General features: G+C 32.2%; 1 protein-coding gene across 1 annotated transcript; it reads right to left on the bottom strand.

Moving 5' to 3' along the window:
* Positions 1-313: 313 nt before the first annotated feature.
* LOC143075573 (uncharacterized) lies at positions 314-14,652 on the bottom strand. Its single transcript, XM_076251041.1, has 10 exons — positions 14,536-14,652; positions 11,272-11,495; positions 10,331-10,434; positions 9,732-9,877; positions 9,045-9,166; positions 6,358-6,511; positions 4,456-4,598; positions 3,668-3,799; positions 3,155-3,392; positions 314-610 (listed from the first exon to the last, which is right to left on the bottom strand). The coding sequence occupies exons 2-10, from the start codon at positions 11,384-11,386 to the stop codon at positions 475-477; spliced, it is 1,290 nt and encodes a 429-aa protein (XP_076107156.1). The 5' UTR covers positions 11,387-11,495; positions 14,536-14,652; the 3' UTR covers positions 314-474.
* Between the last annotated feature and the right edge of the window lie 5,366 nt (positions 14,653-20,018).

Here is a 20,018-nt window from a genome sequence, read left to right on the forward strand (position 1 = left end):
ATATTTACCTAAAATCATACCCGCAACAATTTAATAGAGACCATATACAAAAAATGTAGAGTTGTTCCAACAATTTAAAAAAAAAGCCAACCAGCTTAACTAATGAGTTACAAGAATGACGCAATGATCATATATAAAGAAGGGACTCTTACGTACATCACTAAATTTGACCGTTATCAAATGAAAACCTTTAGATATGATCACAAGGATCTGGGTGTTCGTATTTAAAAAAATCGATCAGTAATACCTTCTTTCTTGGAAACTATGAATGAACATGCTGTCTCGTCTTCGGTGACAAAGAAATACTTGACGCTTATACATTTATATTTAATACTAAAATAAATAATATATAAATATGAAATATGTGTTGAATGGTCAACCCGTCCTTCAACCGATGTGGTCCACATAACCTTGGCAATATAGGTACTGTACTAAAGCTATCTGATTCTGTAGGCAGGGAACCATAATAGACAATCACGCTGATTTCATGCTTCGGATCTCCTTCTCGAGCACTTCCGTTACTCTGATAGCTTCGTTTGCCTTTGGTCCTCCAATCTTGTTTAACGCCACAAGGGCAGCCTCTCGAACATTGGAAATAATGTCGTTTCGCCTACAATAATTAAAAGAAAAGTGAAAACATGCAACGTTTTAAAATAAAATAGAATAGTAAGCGACACAAAAGATAAAAAAAAAACATAAAGTTCGAGAAATAAGATTTGAATCTGTAATTATAAGGGACAGTGCTGACAATGTTGAAGTCCAGACGGTCGTTTAATTATCGGAATATTGCAAATGTTCATCCATATTGATAAGTTTTTATAAAAGCACAAACATCATGGTTGATAAAGAAAGACAAATACATAAAGCTTGCTGATCATTTGAAGATTTTACTAGTATGATTACCTTATTGACATTTTTTACGTGTGTTGCTTTGCTAGTGTTTCGAACGAGTTTAGTTCACGTTTACTTTAATTTACCAATTTGTGATAAAAAAATGATCGCTTATCATATTTTTCTATATTTTTTCTCCAAACATTGCTTTAATGTGTGGGAAGACATTACGAAGCATTATATCATCGCGATATGCATATGATTTTAACTCATATTTTAACTAGAGACAGACATCTGATTTTTTTTTAATTTAACAAAGTAAATATGCATATACATGTAATTGAAAAAAAAAACACTCTGTGGATGATTAGAACTAAAATGGCCTATTTGTTCTTATGAAAACTTGGTAGACAAAGGCAGCTAAAAATGCCTTTGCAATAATTTAAGTTATTGTTCACACGATTTCAAAAATGCAACGACATAAACAGAAAAAATAAGTTGCGATTTAGTATTATATATTCCTTTTATGGAAGTGACAATTGGCAGAATAATCCTATATCTATAACATCAACACATAAAATAAATCAAAAATCATCTCCACATGTGTCTAATGTCATATTGGAATATCAATTTATTATCTGTATATGGATACGCAAAGAGAATTGAGCTCAAGTTTTGTGAAGAATAATCCTAACCGTGATCAACTTATAATAAAACCACCACTTAAAGCAACTTTCAAATAATCAGTATTAATCGATGTAAAATTGTATGTCAGAATTTTATTTTTTATTTCATATTATTGAGGATAATCAATGCTATTTATACCTACAGTATCTAAAATTTTAAGGCTTTTTTTTACCAACAAAACGACCAAGAGTGGATCCAGGGTTCAAAGAAATTGAATGGGGACGTAACTGTCGATATCGATAAAAACATCGGCAACCTTAGCAAGGAGAACACTTTTTCATGAGTAACACCTGATTCAGACACTGATTGACAACACGTACTTATAATTGTATTTTTTTTTTAGCCTTTACTATCATACTGTTACATATGTTCGAGATCTATAGTGTCGTCACTCAGACTGTACTAAGATGTGTAAGAGACTTAAAGGTTTCCAAATATACACGATACTGTAAGGCTAAACTTATAACATGTACGATTTCAAAGGTTTCAATGGAAACTAGAAACCAACTGACGTTAATGCATGGGTTCAAGATTCTCCCTTATACCCGTTTTTTCTAAATAAGATAAGATAAGAAAACTTTATTTGGATTCGGCATAAGTACAAATAAGCAACACAAGCTCTAAGGAGCTTTTGACCGAATATAAAAACACATAAATAACATAAAAACAGTGCATTTTGACATATAAAACAACCTGTAATACAAAGTTGAAATCTTACATTCATAACATGCAATAAAAATAAGCAACACATTTTCGAATGAAGTAAAAACATGCTAGACCAGAGCAACCAAAAGCAACATCAATAATAAACAGCTCAAGAATTATCTGCAAGCAAAACAGCGACATTGCAAACCGTTCCAGGACTGAACAAGACTTTTAAAATGTGAAAAACTATTTTCCGTCCTGAAATTGTTTGGAAGGCTGTTCCATAAAGTAGCAGCAGCAAATTTGAACGATTGTTTTACCGTAACGGATTGACTTTACCTGCGTAATTTCAAGAATATTTATATACCTGAAAGAATATTTAGATGTTTTGACATTCACCAAATTTTGTAAGCAAGCAGGAGCTATATTGTTTATAATTTAAAAAGTTTCTAGAGCCATTGTTCTTATCCGTCTGATCTGCAAGGAGGGTACCTTAGCTTTAAGTAAGATGTCCTCGTAGGAGCTGGTAAAATCCTCATATACAAAACGGAGTGCTCTTTCCTGCACCTTTTCTAATTTTTTGGAATTTTTCTCAGTGCAAAAATTATCATGCCAAAGGGCAAAAATTAAAATTACTAAGAATAAAAGTATGAAATATAGTAAGTTAACTAAGTCTATCCAAAACTGAGCCTAAACGTTTTAAAACATTTAATTGCTGTGATGCCTTCCTACAGATTGAGCTAATATGAACATCAAAATTTAGCTGGGAGTCTATTTCAATGCCTAATAATTTTACTGTTTTTTCACATGTAAGGTTCGAATTTTGAATGTGTATAGATGGGTTCTTTTCAAAGGTCTTTTTGCCAACAACCAAAACTTGAAATTTGTCAGGATTTGCTTGCATTTTATTCACCCTGAACCACTCAATAAGATTTTTGAAGACACATACATAATAGGGCAGGGTTAATCTTGTTGTCTATCGAGAGCTTACCAAAGGTTTACTAGCTCTTCAATAACTGCTTCTACACCAAGATGGCCTAAAGCAAGACATGCCGCTTCCCTGACGACCCTGTCTTTCATTCTCAAACATTTCCGTAAAGCTACGATAGTTTCTATGTCTGTGGAATTTGTTCTAGCCAAGGAGATGATAGCCACGGCCTGTACATTTGCGTCTTTATCTGTCAATAAATCTCTCAACGCACCAATCACTGTCAAACTTTTGAATTTTCCTGGTAAAAAAAATGATTTTGAAATGAGTGACTATGTAATATTGCGCTAACGTTTTTATTTTGCAGTCGAACTACCAAAGTATATTTTGAGTGTAAATACTTGTAAATTTAGAAGGTGTTAAGTTAATTTAAAAAGAAAATGTACCTCAATTTCATATTTCATATTACATTTTGTACTGATGTTATACCATAATCTTCTATGATATTACATGAAGCTTTGAAATAGTATTTTTGATATACAATGTATGTATTATATGTATCAATTTTATACCTACCAAGATTTTCTATAGCATCAACTCTCACGCTAGAATCCATATCAAAAACTTCTCTCATTGCGTAACTTTCTCTGGCTTGTTCTTGGATTCTTGACCATACGGGCAAGACTTTCTCATCGATTGTACAGAATGCTGGAAAAAAATCAAATAAATATTAAATTCGTTTTTGTTTTTAATTTGTTCATCATAGATAGGTTGACATCGTCATTATTTTGCGGTCTCTGATTTATAGACAAGTATTAGTTGTCTAATTTGTAAACTTTACGCATCGTATTATAAATATGTACGTATTAACGATCGTGAAACTGGAATTGCTTGTAGGGTGAAAACATCCAAAGCCAGAAACGACTGCCCTAAAGATGCATCCACTGGCAGTCTGTTTTTATTTGTTGCAACTTGTGAAAGTATTTTCAAAATGAACTCAAGAGATACACAAATATGGCCTCGTACATTGTCATATTGTATCAACTTCAACAGGAATGGTGTGATGCAATGTTCATTTTACAAAGTGAAGTTGGCTAAAAAGTGTGCATAAAGTCAGAAATTTAATAAAAAAAAAGTTGGAAACACTTGCAGCTGATACGGAAACACAAGTCAATTATAAATAATATGTTATAATACAATCATTGAGATAAGAATTACGCAGCATATTTATCTACTTATGGAATATTTCATATAAAAAGTGGAACCAAATATATTGTATTAAGACAGTAGATCATTTTATGAATTAGTATATGTACATATATGGCAAAATTAGTTCAACTGAGTTCAAAGTACATGAATATTACCAATAAAATTCTCAAAAGAGACGTTTTCATCATGTTCAACCATCAACTCTCTGTGTAAGATAGCTAGCAGCCATTCGGTATCCTCTTCCCCAAACGTCTGCTCAAAGTCAAGTTTGAAATCTTCTAACAATTTTGCCTTGAACCTACAAAAAGAGAACACTCTGTTTTTTAATATGAAAAAGTAATTTTCATATTACCGTAATACATATAAAAAAGAAGATGTGGTATGATTGCCAATGAGACAACTGTCCACGAGAGACCAAACTAACACATACATTAACAACTATAGGTCACCGTACGGCCTTCAACAATGAGCAAAGCCCATACGTTGTTATTTTTTAAAACTATTGAACAATAAATAAAACAAATGTTGTATTCACTATATAAATAAGGAAATGTGGTATTTCAAATGAGACAACTTTCAACTAAAGTTCAAATTAAATGGAAGCAATCAATTAAATGGAAAAGTACAGCCTTTAACCATGAAAAATTCCACAAACCGTATAGTTGTCTATAAAAAGCCCTTACATGAAAAATATGAACCAATTCATTTGAGAAAACAAACTCTCTTTACTGACATAACAATTTTTTTTTTAAAAGAACAAATATGACAAACATGAAACAACGAAAACCACTTAACCACAGGCTCCTGATTCGGGACAGGAACATAAAGGATGTGGTTGGGTTAAGCATGTTTGAAGGTGCCAACACTACAATACTGATTGTCTATAAGTCTCAACTGACAATGGTCCTCTTTTGAAAATATAAGATACCATCAGGCATATTAATTTATTGTAATAAAAATTCTTAATATCTAATAAAATTTGTAGATTTAGCTAACAAAGTCCTTATATGTGTATAAAGAAACGTTCGTTTATAGTGGAAAATTGTTTTAATTTTAAATAAGCTACAATTAAAAATTGCTTACAATTATATCAGAAACCTATACTTAATTATAAAATAATGGTTAAAGGGAGACAATACGCATAACTTTTTTTTTTTAAATCGGAACATAATACAAAGGAATGTCACTCTTGCATACACATAGCACATCAATATACTAACTAACTGTGCATTCGTGCTCAACCTTCAATGAAGATTCTTAATTATAAATATAACCAAAAGTTGTTAATCTATAGGATAGTGAAGACTAACCCACTGTAAAAATATTTCTTTGAAATGTTTTAAAACTTTCTCACAAAAATGCTCGAGCCACTAAATTAGTGGCTCGAGCATTTTTGTGAGAAAGTTTTAAAAAATTTATATTTATTTATTATAATTATAATCAGTGATATTGATGTCTTTTTTCAAAACTACCTCTACCATTTTTTATTGGGAAAAATGCATATTTTTTATTGAAATTGGGAAATTTGTATTTTTTATTCTAAACACATCTCCGATTTTTTGCTGACCTTTGCTATCTTTTTTGCACTATTATTTCATACGTATATTTTGGTTGTCAGACATTTTCAACCTGAAAGGTACTTTTCGGAGAGGGGAAAGAAACCAAAACAATGATGGTACTTAATGCATTGAAAACCACATGTGTTACAAGCACCATGATGATTCTGATCAGAAAACTGGATCTCTATAGTGCTTTCTAATATCAAAATAATAACATGAATACAGTATTTACAAACATTACTACCAATGCCATCACTGTTTTGTGAAAATGTAAAACTCTTTTGGAGTAATTTTAAGCCATTTTTTTTAGTAATTTGGAATTTTCTCTAGGGGAAAAGTCGAATTTCGGCTGTAATTTGAGGCAAACAGGTAAATATGCTATACCATGTATGCAAAAATAATAGAAACATAAAAATTGTAAAAGTTAGAGAGCGTACAAGTTCAAATGTAGACCATGCAGAATAACATATTATGTAAAATGTGTTTGCCAAAAATCACCTTTCCCAGGACATATTTGCGACTGCTCCAAATGTATTGGTCCAATATGCCTTTCCATCTTGCAAATGAATTCTGGATGCTTTAATCCTGGACCTTGATTTAGCAGATCGCAGGTACCGTTTCTTTTCTTCTGTTTTCTTTTTCGTTTCTTCGTCTTAACAAAAACCCAAAGTACGATTTAGAAAATTGCTCATATGATAGTTAAGTCTTGATGATAAGTACGTTTAACTGTGTAACATTACATTTTTGAAGGAATTTAAAATTGGCAGTTTAGAAGCTATTTTTAGAAAAACAAGAGTGCACACGCTGAAATGTATCGCCTTCTTTTCTAACCATTGATATTATTTTGATAGTCCTAAATATAAAGCCTTACTACAACTGTCACTTGACATTATCTAAGAAAATGAAGTCAAGCTCATATAAACCGAAGAAGAAATACATGTACACCTCACAATCATTCAATACATCAAATATAGTTGACATAACGACCAAAACACAAAATCTTAACACTGAGCAATGAACCGTGAAAATGAGGTCAATGTGAAATAAAACCTGCGAGACTACATCAGAAAATATTTCCATATACCAGATGACATATCTATACTATTAAACGAGAAGACCTCCTTTTGTGTGTCGCTTCTCTTCTTTTCACAATAAATTAATCAACACGCCTCTGTGTCCTATAGGTACAGTACATAGTCGCATTTGTCATCCATTCATATGATTTATCAGATTGAGTTATTTTGGGAGAAAAACGAGAAAAAAGTCATCCGGATATTGTTCCTTCATTGGACGAAATTTTAAGTCAGATTAGACTTCCGGTTTGCGTTTTTCTGTATACTCTGACCATACATATACTACGAATAAAGTGTATTTTAATTCTATCTGCTATCATTTTCAAGTTTACTATTCACGACGGTCACAGAGTTTATTAGGTGGAGAGGGTCTGTATACTATATCAATTGACCAACATAGATCGAATAGTAAACTTAGAATTGAAAGTAAATACACTTTATTTATATAGTTATGAATGTTCATAATATACAGATAAGCGCTAAAATTATTCATGTGAACTTTTGATACCTTTTCTGAAATTCTCCAGTCATTAAATCTTTTACAAAATTCATTGATTACAAAAAAAAGATGTGGTATGATTACCATGTTGAGACAACTCTCCACAAGAGACCAAAATGACACAGAAATTATCAACTATAGGTCATCGTACGGCCTTCAACAACGAGCGAAGCCCATACTCAGCTTCAAAAGGCCCCGAAATGACGATGTAAATCAATTCAAACGAGAAAACTAGCGGCATTATTTATGTACAAATAATGAACGAAAACAAATATATGTAACACATAAACAAACGACAACCACTGAGTTACAGGCTCCTTACTTAAATGTTCATAACATTGAATGTTCATATTGAAATTGATAGAAAATCAAAAATTAGGAATTTTGGAAATGAAGGAGGAGGGACAACAAAGAAACATTTTCCTATCCCCAATAACCTATGACTTGTGATACTTTTGCTGAAATTCTCCAGTCATTCAATATTTTACCAAATTCTTCCAAAAACACTTTACATACTTTAAACTACGCTCTGAATGCCCGCGATTTCGCGGGTGTGTTCTAGTTGCATATAATAGTTAAAAAAAAGCCAAAAAAGTAGACCACTAAACCATGAAAATAAGGTCAAGGTCAGATGACACCTTCTGGTTGTACATGAACACCTTACAATCCTTCTATACACTAAATATACTAGACCTATTGCTTATTACTATCTGAGATATTGACATGACCAACAAAATTTAACTTTGCTCACTGATCCAGGAAATGAGGTCGAGGTCAGGTGAAAACTGTCTGCCGGGCATGAGGACCTTGCAAGATACGCACATACCAAATATATATTATCCTATTACTTATAACAAGAGAGAAAGAGAAATTGCAAAATATCTAAACTTTTTCAAGTAGTCACTTAACCATGAAAATAAGGTCAAGGTCAGATGACACCTGCCAGTTGTAAATGTACACCTCACAATCCTTCTACACACTAAATATACTAGACCTATTGCTTATTACTATCTGAGATATTAACATGACAACCAAAATTTAACCTTGTTCACTGATCCAGGAAATGAGGTCGAGGTCAAGTGAAAACTGTCTGACGGACATGAGGACCTTGCAAGATACATACCAAATATATATTATCCTATTACTCATAACAAGAAAGCAAGAGAAATTGAAAAATATCTTAACATTTTTTCAAGTAGTCACTGAACCATGAAAATGAGGTCAAGGACAACAGTCATGTGACAGACAGAAACTTCGTAAAATAAAGCATATATACAAAGTATGAAACTGAAAGGTTATCCACTATCTCAATTATAAAGCTTTAAAGAAGTTAGCTTCCGCCCCCGCCGCCGTAGTCCTATAACATATGACCTCGGGGGCATTATTTACTATTTCTATTTATTACTGTTCTGATATTTTTTCTTCTTCTATCAATGTGCCAACCGAACATTAGACAAAAAATAAAAAATGAAAATATCAGCATGAAAACGTTAAATAGTGAATATATAATGCGAAGGCATATATTATAGATGCCGCCGGAGATAAAACCAACAAAAGTAAAAGTTTATAATCCAAAATAAACAATATAACAAGATTACATATAATTTGACTACCTCGATTTGATGAATCATAGTCCGCTAACATATCTTTGATACGAGCAACCAAGCTAGGTAAGCCATCCTCAATTATTTCACGATCTAAGAACGACCATTCAAAACCAGCAAGTTGTAAACGCCTGAAAGAATAGTACTATAATCAGTAAAATATACGAATCGAGGTATAACAAAGAGAATAGGCATAGAAAAAAAAACTAACCCCAAAACATGTGTTTTATATTGTATATGACTGATCTGATTACTATACTGCGGTTTTATTACAGTATTTCTTTACATTCCACAGTCTAGTGATGCTGGTATTTCACTTAGAACATTTTCAACATTAAACATTAAATGTACAAATAAACTCATCATAGATACCACGACTAAATTCAGTATATACGCCAGACGCGCGTTTCGTCTACAAAAGACTCATCAGTGACGCTCGAATCCAAAAAAGTTGAAAAGGCTGAATAAAGTACGAAGTTGAAGAGCATTGAGGACCAAAATTTCTAAAAGTTTTGCCAAATACAGCAAAAGATTAAAAAAATGTATCAAAATTCAAATAGCACGTAGCGATAAAGGATATTAATCTATTAAAGATTTGAAGGTACATGTAACTATAGACCAAAAAGGAATGTCCGTGTCTTAATTATGATATAATCTACATGTGTAGCATAAAAACGGTTTGGTGTAATATCTTACATGCCGTTGTCCATAATTTTGGAAACATCATCTTCGTCGTCGATTGCTACAGGTAGAATCGATTTCTTCGAGACGTAGGCGAGAGCCAATTGATCCTGGCATAACTTTGATTTCACAGAATCTGTACTGATCAGGTAAAAAAATATCTAAAAAAAGGGAGACAAATTGAAACTTCAGAAACTGCAAGGAGTTTTTACATAAAACATTTAATTGAATTCAGCGTATTTTTATTAGGGGATTTTTTTGCACCTGCAAATATGAATGGAGTTTTGATAAAATATAATAATAAAACAATGTTACAGTACTGCATGCATTCTTTCAAATATAGACTATAAACAATTTTATAGAGTAACGATAACTGCAATAAGCTACATGTGACCAACTGTTTCTATGTACAATGTATACAAAATGTATGTTCTTTTTCGTAAGTTTTCAATTTCGCTACCAAAATTAGTTTGATTCATGACTTTGAAAATGAAGACATTCAATGAATATGTTAATCATGAGAATCTTCACTTATCGGAATCTCTATATACTGCAACATAACCTGTGTAAACATAAGAAATAATAATTATATTAACAAAATAAAATAAACCAACCTTTGCATCTACGACAGCCTGACCAACCTTGCTGAAGACGTTGGCTCCTCCTCCCAAATCATAAGTCTCCACCCAGACATCAATCCCTGCTTCTTTGAGTTTGTCTGATTTACAAGAAACAAATCATACATGTTAAGATACGAATGTTCTGGTAGGAAATGATTTATATGTTACATGTAATCTAGTTGTCCTGCGTATAAGGACAATGGGGAAAGAAATGTGTTATGATTTGTATACGTATATTCATGGCCATTCCTTTCCTTTTTCGTAATTCAAGTTTTTTTTAAATGGAAATATATGACCTTTCTGTTTATTTATTCACACATGTATTTAGCATACCACAAATACAGCTGTGTTTGTAAGTTTAATATTTCAATACACGAACTTTATATCCAGTACACAAAAATCTTAATTAAATGAAGTTTCAAATATTTAATCCGAATTCATAAGATATAGATATTGTACATTCAATAACTAAGTTTCTATAATAGTTTACATTCATTTTTGTTTGATTGATTTATGGTTGTTTAGCACTCTTGGTCATGAAGGCTGTATTGTATTGTATTGGGGGAGTCTGACTGACAGAATCACCGACCCACGACATTAAAATATCGTCTCCTTTAAGGAAAATTAATACTGTAATCACAAGTAATAACAAAACTGGTAACTTTTCCAAAACTTTTCCCTTGCAATCATGCATACCAGTTCGCCTTTTCAGAATCTAGAGGACTATGGATAATCTCATTGTTCGTACACCAAAATGGAAATAATGTTACGTCATTGGTTGAATTTCCATTGTTTATCACGTTTTAAACCAATAACAACGTTTTGGTGTACACTTTTGGAAATATAACCCAGAATGCATTATATTCTGAAACGGCGAATTACTCAGAAAGACAATTCGTGAAAATCAAGGAAAAGAACTGAAATTAATGCTTTACCTCTGATTTTAATGACGTAATTTCGGTCTTCCGGATCGTAGCTAATGATTACGTCATTTCCTGCAGGGAGGTGAGTTACCATGGCAAGTTTCGCCTTCAATCGTTTGGCCTCCATCTTTGTCAAATATATACCACTTCTAATTTTCAGAAAGGCTAAGTTGGGTTTGTTTGTGTGCAATGCCTCATTTAAACATTGTCAGGTGTATAGACAATGCATGAATAAGCTATAGAAAAATATTAAAGTGAAGACATGTAAATTGTATAATATTCAAGTTAATAGCTACGCTTTCTATATCTGATGAACTGTTCAGTATGGCCCTTGTTATCTGTAAAGTTGAATGTAATTTACAGTGTCAAATGAATTTGTAAACGACGAAGGTGGTTATAGAAAAGTGCAAACAGATGCATTATCTTAATTCGAATGTCGGGTGATCAACCAGTCCACACTAATAAACAGTTTTTCTATAAAATCGAAACAGTTAAGTTATATAAAACTTATATCCATAGACTAGACAGGTAAGTACTATTCCGAAAAATACTACAAATTGTTTAATCGTATTTAACAATAGTAACAGACTATACACATAATAACCTTGCAAGGGGTGTTTGTGTTCTTCAAAACAGTGTTATATCCGCGAAAATTCGAATGAATGATATGCTTTATATATAGAGTATTACAATATTACTGAATATGCGTTCTTGTAACGACCAACGCTATATTTTGGCAAAAACAAATGGTTTTCATTTTGGTCAGATTTAGGTAAATGTTAAGCTATCAAAATTTATAGGTTTTAAAATATAAGATTATATGATATTTCGTTTGTGTTAATTATGCTCATAAAAGTACATAGATGGACCAAATCAAAATTGAATTTTTGCAGCACTCACACCTCATATAAATGCAACGGCTTCTGGCAAATGTCTTGCAAGATGTCCAATGTCGGATTTCGCCGCTTTTTACAAATAAACTGTCATTTGCGACGTTATTTATTGAAATTTCTGATATGTTGCATGCTAAATAGTGCTTTTCCGTAATTGTACTTTAACTTTACATAACAGCTACATACTTTTTGATAATTTGCGTAGTCAAAATGACTTCGTTTTCAAAGAAATGAAATGTCTTGCAAGTTTGTCCACAATTTTCATACGTTTTCAACGTTGTCGATTCGGGACGCTATTTATATATGGTGAATCATCTGCATTATTATATTTCCTCTGATAGAATTTTCTTCATAGTCAGAAAATATCAGAACCATAAGACCATAAAGTATAAAAAAAAAAATGCCTGGGGTTGTTCGTTTAGATGAGGTTCTTAAGTTGTGAAAAAGTTGTGTATAACGATAGGATAAAAAATCATCTTTTTTCAAATATTCAAATTCGGGAAACGTAAAACTGCGATTTTTTTTTTTATTTCTTTACAACAAGATTCATATGTATAGAAAACTTGAAAGGAAAAATAAGATTGGGTCTGACGCGTGGCTATATACCTCTCTTTATCATACAAAGCTTATAAACATATGAGATGAATATAACTAACCTTTTTTTATTTCTGACAATCCTTTCATTTCTTGATTTAATCGTTCCGTTTTTAAAGAAAGAAAGTGAGTTTTATGACAAAACCCGTCTAACTTGTAATTCCCGTCAAACTTTTTTAATTAATGCAAATATATATCTTCTTCCTTTTCGGATCTACGTTTTATGTCAATTGGTCTCTAGTAGAGAGTTGTCTCATTGGTACTCATCATACCGTATATATCTTATCATTTCATATAGACTTATGCATTACGCAAATACGATGTATTTTGTTGTTTGTTGCTTACGTTACTTTCAGTGGGAAATATTTCATGCATATTCTGTACAGCCATACATTAAGAAGTATCCATATTGATGTGCAAAACAAAAATAGCAAGCGAAATAAAAACATATCCCTAATAATCATTAATCATCGTAAAACGTAAAAACTTTACGTTACCATTTCAGACGCAATATCGTGTGTAACGTCCGGGCATGCCCTAATTTCTGTATACATGGCAAGCAGGTTGCATTTTTCTTATCAAATATTAGTCCCGAGATCATTCTATATGATGTCAATGTCTCAATAAGAATGAACTTTGACTAGTAATTGAACATTAGATGGTTTGTTTTATATGTATATCAAAATGAATAAATTCCTTTGAAAACCTACACAATTGACACCAGTTGAATGCTATTGATGCCAAGTTTTCTGTAGACACTTAATTACCACTGTGTCTTAAGCCATCAATTGGTATTCAGCTGTGAGTGAAAGACTTAGCCATCAGCGTGAGTAATAAGACATTAAAAGGTAAGGAAGGAACTACTGAAACAGCATGAACATTCTAAGGCTGGCTAGAGAATTTTATTTCGAATTAATCAATTTTAAAGAAATAACTTTTTTATTATTATCTTTAAATCATAAATGTCTTCTGAATCATTTAATGCCAAGTTGTATTACTTTGTTTTAATTCATTAACGCTTTATAGCCTTGCATACTAGAATATATTCTTTAAAGGGAGTATGCTTTTTTTGGGGGGAGGGGGGGGGGGGCAGATCCCACGTGTTGTTTTATCAGAAACCCGTACCCCGCTTTATTGAACGTGTGCATTGCTATCTTTACATCATGTTTTGTTGGTCTTGTACATGTATGTCTTGTCTTGTTATCAAAGATGTGTATAATGCAATGGTGAAAGTACCTAGTGCATGCTAATGTAATTATATATGCTTTTAAAAACTGACAAGTTTGTTTTAGGTTTAAAATTCATGACATATCAAACCATATTTTATCTTATTTGATTTTTTTCTTCAAACATCAAATTATATACTTCTTTACAATCCAACATGACAATATTGGTTGTCACTTTAAAATAATTTTATTAGCGATTTTCGTTTCATTTTAATTTTAACAAAGAAGCAAACAAAAAATAACAACATATCGTTGTATTACTAAGTCAAAGATGTAAATTCTCAATTTAAGCTTAAATATTTGCCACTGGATGCTCAACCAGGCATGCACTCTCGAAAATAAAAAGAAATCATTGCAAAACGAATCTTGTCTTGTCAAGATGTGTATTTCGCAATGTTTGCTTATAGAAACGTATATAAAAGTAGTAAAACACTATATATTTTTGTATAAATAAATAAAATTGACGTAGACAATGTCTGTTATACATGTACAAATGATTGGCATGCACGGTGTATTAACAACATGTACACAAACAATAAGATAATGACAACAAATATACTGACCAACTTACATATTCTGATAAACTCATTCCATGCAGGTAAATATTCTATAACCGGATGTTTACAATCGTTGTTTAGTTCTACGACCTTGCCATTTAAATGATTTTTCAAACATCAATGATTCTTTTCATAAATAATCAATATCGTCTATTTAAATACAAACATGTTTAAAGTACATTATGTACATCATGTTAATGTAAGTGTGATATTATTTATAGGTTAGACAATACTTGGTCTTGTTTTATGAAGATTTAAGCCCAAGGCGAAGCCGAGGGCTTAAATCTTCATGGAACATGACCAAGTATGGTCTGTCCAAGGAGGTTATATGAGAAGGAGAGAGGACGAAAGACGATAATTACACATAAAATGTTACCGACTTTTCTGTAAGTGGGTGTTAATTAGTTGAGATCGACTCTGTCACAGAGGGATATTTTTTCCTAATTACATACCCGAGTAAGAACGGAAACACCCGAGGTGTCATAAACTGATCGGATATACAATTATTGACATCAAGGATTTGTATAGCTAACTATACAAATCCTTGTAGACATGTTAAAACGATTTTTTGTGATACTTTTCATTTAGTAATAAAAAAATAAAATTTATGTTAAAAGTAAACTTATTACCAATAGAAATGAAACGAATATCTGTATCATTGCCGTCAATGTTAATATCAACAGAAAGCACTTTTACGTTGTTCCCGATAAATTTCTCTGTTTCAATTGCAAATATTCCTTCCGGTCGTTACCGGTCACCGTAACTAATTAAAAGTTCTTTACATATTCGTATATTTTCTATGATTAGTACCTGCCAATTCTCATCAACAGAAATTGAAAGGTGAAGCGAAAATCTTTGTTTAAAGCAATGCAGTGTTGAATAAAAATCGCACACTAACTTTCCTTTAAACCCGCATAACTTTGTCATTTCTTTATTTTTTTTCACGGTAGACAGACGATTGATTTTGAAATTGCGCGTCCGATCTTTTATCCATATCATAAAAACCTATACACTGCATTGTTACCAAAAATATACCTGAACTTTAATGACCCAGTCACTGATAACATTCACGTGACATATGCGATTTTTCTAATAGCCCGAACTGCTCACGATAACAGCCCGGTACACCAGAGGGCCATGTCAAATGGGTGATAAAAATGTCGGTTTCTTTATATTTTTATCATTTTTCTCTGATCGAACTGCTATCATGGGGATGCTGATTTTGTATCAAGCAGAGTGTTCACTCTCCTTCTCATATAACCTCCTTGGTCTGACCAATTTAGAACATATTCACACTTTTGAGTGACCTTACAAAATTATCCTTTCCCATTGTAATATTCAAACCTAAATAAGAGTTCACTATTTATAATGAACTAAATGTAAAATATAATCATTTCAATGGATGGAATGAAAAAGCTCGGACATAGTTTGTGAGGACCGAATGGATAAATTGTTTTTCTTCTGCTTAAGGTAAATTGTTTTTGTTTATTCTATATATGTGTACCGTTAGAAAATGCATGAACATTTGCAAAATTCAATCTGTTTTGTTTTAATCTTTGCTCTTTCGTCTTAATCATTTGGTCTTTTTCCATGGAAAATGCCTCAGGGGATTGTACACTTCGTTAGTGCAGTTATTAAGAGTTTACTTTCATAATTAACTGATAATGAAAAGTCATTCATATATAATAGCATTTCATAGTGCATGGAAAACCATCATGTACTATGAAAATAAGAGGGGGGGGGGGGGGGGGGGGGCTGACTTTTCATCGGACGAGAAGGGGTGAGTATGTTATAAACTAATATATATACTAGAACGTGATAAACTGGTTTCCATTTTTTTAATCAAACTTGTCTTGATTATTCATGAGATATTTGCCAATGAACGTTTAGCAAAAGAACAAATACTCTTTGAATTAGCACACGAACTAGAATAAAATAAGACTGTAATCCATATATAATAGTATTGTAAGCCCATATACAATATATATATATATGTACATTGTCGGAAAATAAAAAAAATATTTGGTCGAGCTTTAAAAACAGGACGAAAAGCAAGGCTTGCCGATCGCGAGCTTTTCTCCTGTTTTGCAGCGAGTACAAATATAAAAAAGAAAATGTGGTATGATTGTCAATTAGACAACTGTCCACAAGATACCAAAATGACACAGACATTAACAACCATAGGTCACCGAACGGCCTTCAACAATGAGAAAAGCCCATCCCGCATAGTCAGCTACAAAAGGCCCAGATATGACAATGTAAAACAATTCAAACGAGAAAACTAATTCGATTTAAAGGGCTCGGCCATTAAATCGCATTATCAGAGGAAGACCAGCAATAGTTCATTAGCAGGTCAAAGCAGACGCGCATGTCTAAATTTATTACACTACATATAAATTAACTGCTCTTGCATTCTCATCACAAATATTGCAAACGCTATCTTCAAGGATTTATATTGATCTAAGGTCAGACTATTGATTTAATTTATTATACACATGATTACTTGATACCCACCCAGCCTCTCCCCTTTTTATTTTCGATACTGCTGTTTTTGTTCTTATTTTACAGATTTATGTGTGTTGTCTGTACATATACTTCAACTTTAAAGAAAACCTGTCACGGCTTCTGGATTCGTTTGTGTTTATGTAAACACAATTAACCGAACTACGACCTCCATATGGTGAAGTGATAATGTCTGACAATAATAATGCACTGACCAAAGATGATTTTATGACCGTCTGTTGCCAGAGGTCATGAACGGCGGACTTTATAGGCTGCACCAGTACCGATAAACTTGATTTATTATTATTTAATTTAGAACATTAATCCATTTCTTCATTTACACTTCAAACGTAGTTTTTCATGTTGATTTTGGACATCTGTTGCCAGGGTTCAATTCAGCACACTATTAATTCATAATTTCATTACATTTTAGTTTTATTTCAATTTTAATTATCTATTATATTTTGAAGATTTGATTTATAATTTTAATTTACGGTTACCCAAAGACCCTTTGTTCATGGGTTGGTAACCGACAGAAGCCGTGATCTTACTTCGCTAATAAATATATATTATTTTTATACGACCGCAAATTTTGAAAAAATTTTCGCCGTATATTGCTATCACGTTGGCGTCTGCGTCGTCGTCGTCGTCGTCGTCGTCGTCGTCCGGCGTCCGAATACTTTTAGTTTTCGCACTCTAACTTTAGTAAAAGTGAATGGAAATCTATGAAATTTTAACACAAGGTTTATGACCACAAAAGGAAGGTTGGTATTGATTTTGGGAGTTTTGGTCCCAACATTTTAGGAATTAGGGGCCAAAAAGGGCCCAAATAAGCATTTTCTTGGTTTTCGCACTATAACTTTAGTTTAAGTTAATAGAAATCTATGAAATTTTGACACAAGGTTTATGACCACAAAAGAACGGTTGGGATTGATTTTGGGAGTTTTGGTCTCAACAGTTTAGGAATTAGGGGCCAAAAAAGGGCCCAAATAAGCATTATTCTTGGTTTTCGCACAATAACATTAGTTTGAGTAAATAGAAATCAATGAAATTTAAACACAATGTTAATGACTACAAAAGGAAGGTTGGTATTGATTTTGGGAGTTTAGGTCCCAACAGTTTAGGAATTAGGGGCCAAAAAGGGACCCAAATAAGCATTTTTCTTGGTTTTCGCACCATAACGTTAGTATAAGTAAATAGAAATCTATGAAATTTAAACACAAGGTTTATGACCATAAAAGAAAGGTTGGGTTTGATTTTGGGAGTTTTGGTCCCAACATAATAAGGGGCCCAAAGGGTCCAAAATTAAACTTTTGTTTGATTTCATCAAAATTGAATAATTGGGGTTCTTTGATATGCTGAATCTAACTGTCATGACTGTGTATGTAGATTCTTAACTTTTGGTCCCGTTTTCAAATTGGTCTACATTAAGGTCCAAAGGGTCCAAAATTAAACTTAGTCTGATTTTAACAAAAATTGAAATCTTGAAGTTCTTTGATATGCTGAATCCAAAAATGTACTTAGATTTTTTATTATGGGCCCAGTTTTCAAGTTGGTCCAAATCAGGATCTAAAATTATTATATTAAGTATTGTGCAATAGCAAGTCTTTTCAATTGCACAGTATTGCGCAATGGCAAGAAATATCTAATTGCACAATATTGTGAAATATCAAATTTTTTTTAATTAGAGGTATCTTTCTTTGTCCAGAATAGTAAGCAAGAAATATCTAATTGCAAAATATTGTGCAATAGCAAGATTTTTTTTTAATTGGAGTTATCTTTCTTTGTCCAGAATCAACTTAAATCTTTGTTATATACAATATACAATGTATATTCACTTTTTACTACCAACTGATAAATTAAAATAATCTTTACCATTCAGTGATAACAAGCAGTTTTTTTACATCTTAATATTTTATGATGTATTTAAATGAGTAGTTATTGTTGCAAACTCCATTAGAAATTTTAATTGAGATTAGTTTTGGAATAAGGGAAAGGGGGATGTGATTAAAAAAATTGGGTTCAATTTTTCTCATTTGAAATTTCATAAATAAAAAAGAAAATTGCTTCAAACATTTTTTTGAGAGGATTAATATTCAACAGCATAGTGAATTGCTCTAAGAGAAACAAAAATTTTAAGTTCATTAGAACACATTCATTCTGTGTCAGAAACCTATGCTGTGTCAACTATTTAATCACAATCCAAATTTAGAGCTGAATCCAGCTTGAATGTTGTGTCCATACTTGCCCTAACCGTTCAGGGTTCAACCTCTGCGGTCGTATAAAGCTACGCCCTGCGGAGCATCTGGTTAACATGTGTTATCTCTTATAACGGCCTTATTTAAATAAAAAATGAACGAAAAACAAATATGTAACACATAATCAAACGACAACCACTGAATTACTTGGGACAGGCATATACATAAATAATGTGGCGGGGTTAAACATGTTAGCGGAATTCCAACCCTCCCCTAACCTGGGACAGTGGTATAACAGTACAACATAAGAACGAACTTAAAAAATCAGTTGAAAAAGGTATGACCGGACAATTTGGACAGTGCAATGAAATAAGTTTTTAAACAACATTTTAGTATTTCAATTGTTAAATGTATATTTAGGTTTTGCATTTATTTTATTATTCTAGACTTTGTCGTAAATTTAGGCATAAGTGTACTGTTTTACACAGATTATGTGTCATAATCTTGGACAAAGGTCTTAAATGCATTTACTCTATTTATTTCATTATTTATTCTCTGTGGCAGTTTGGACTATAATTTACAAATACGTGTCGGACACTAATTACTCTTTTAATCTATTGTTATTTCTAATTTGTCATCTGTTAATCTTCTTAATCCTTTAATTGCTTGTGCTTATATATATTGTTATTGTTTGTATGTTACTTGACATTTAGTTTGGAGTTTGTTGTTCGGTCTTGCCGGACTGCTGAAATAAAAGTTTAAGGAGCGAATTCTTCCTTCTTGATTTTA

This window comes from Mytilus galloprovincialis, chromosome 5, assembly GCF_965363235.1.
Source record: "Mytilus galloprovincialis chromosome 5, xbMytGall1.hap1.1, whole genome shotgun sequence".
NCBI lineage: Eukaryota > Metazoa > Mollusca > Bivalvia > Mytilida > Mytilidae > Mytilus > Mytilus galloprovincialis.

What these genes read in the sequence shown, in the direction of transcription:
- LOC143075573 (XM_076251041.1), bottom strand. Translation starts at nt 11,386, where the DNA reads ATGGAGGCCAAACGATTGAAGGCGAAACTTGCCATGGTAACTCACCTC. An exon ending in GCAAATATGTCCTGGGAAAG is followed by an intron (nt 4,599 to 6,357) that starts GTGATTTTTGGC and finishes CTCTTTTTGTAG; the next exon opens with GTTCAAGGCAAAATTGTTAG. An exon ending in GAAGAGCTAGTAAACCTTTG is followed by an intron (nt 611 to 3,154) that starts GTAAGCTCTCGA and finishes TAATTATTGTAG; the next exon opens with GCGAAACGACATTATTTCCA.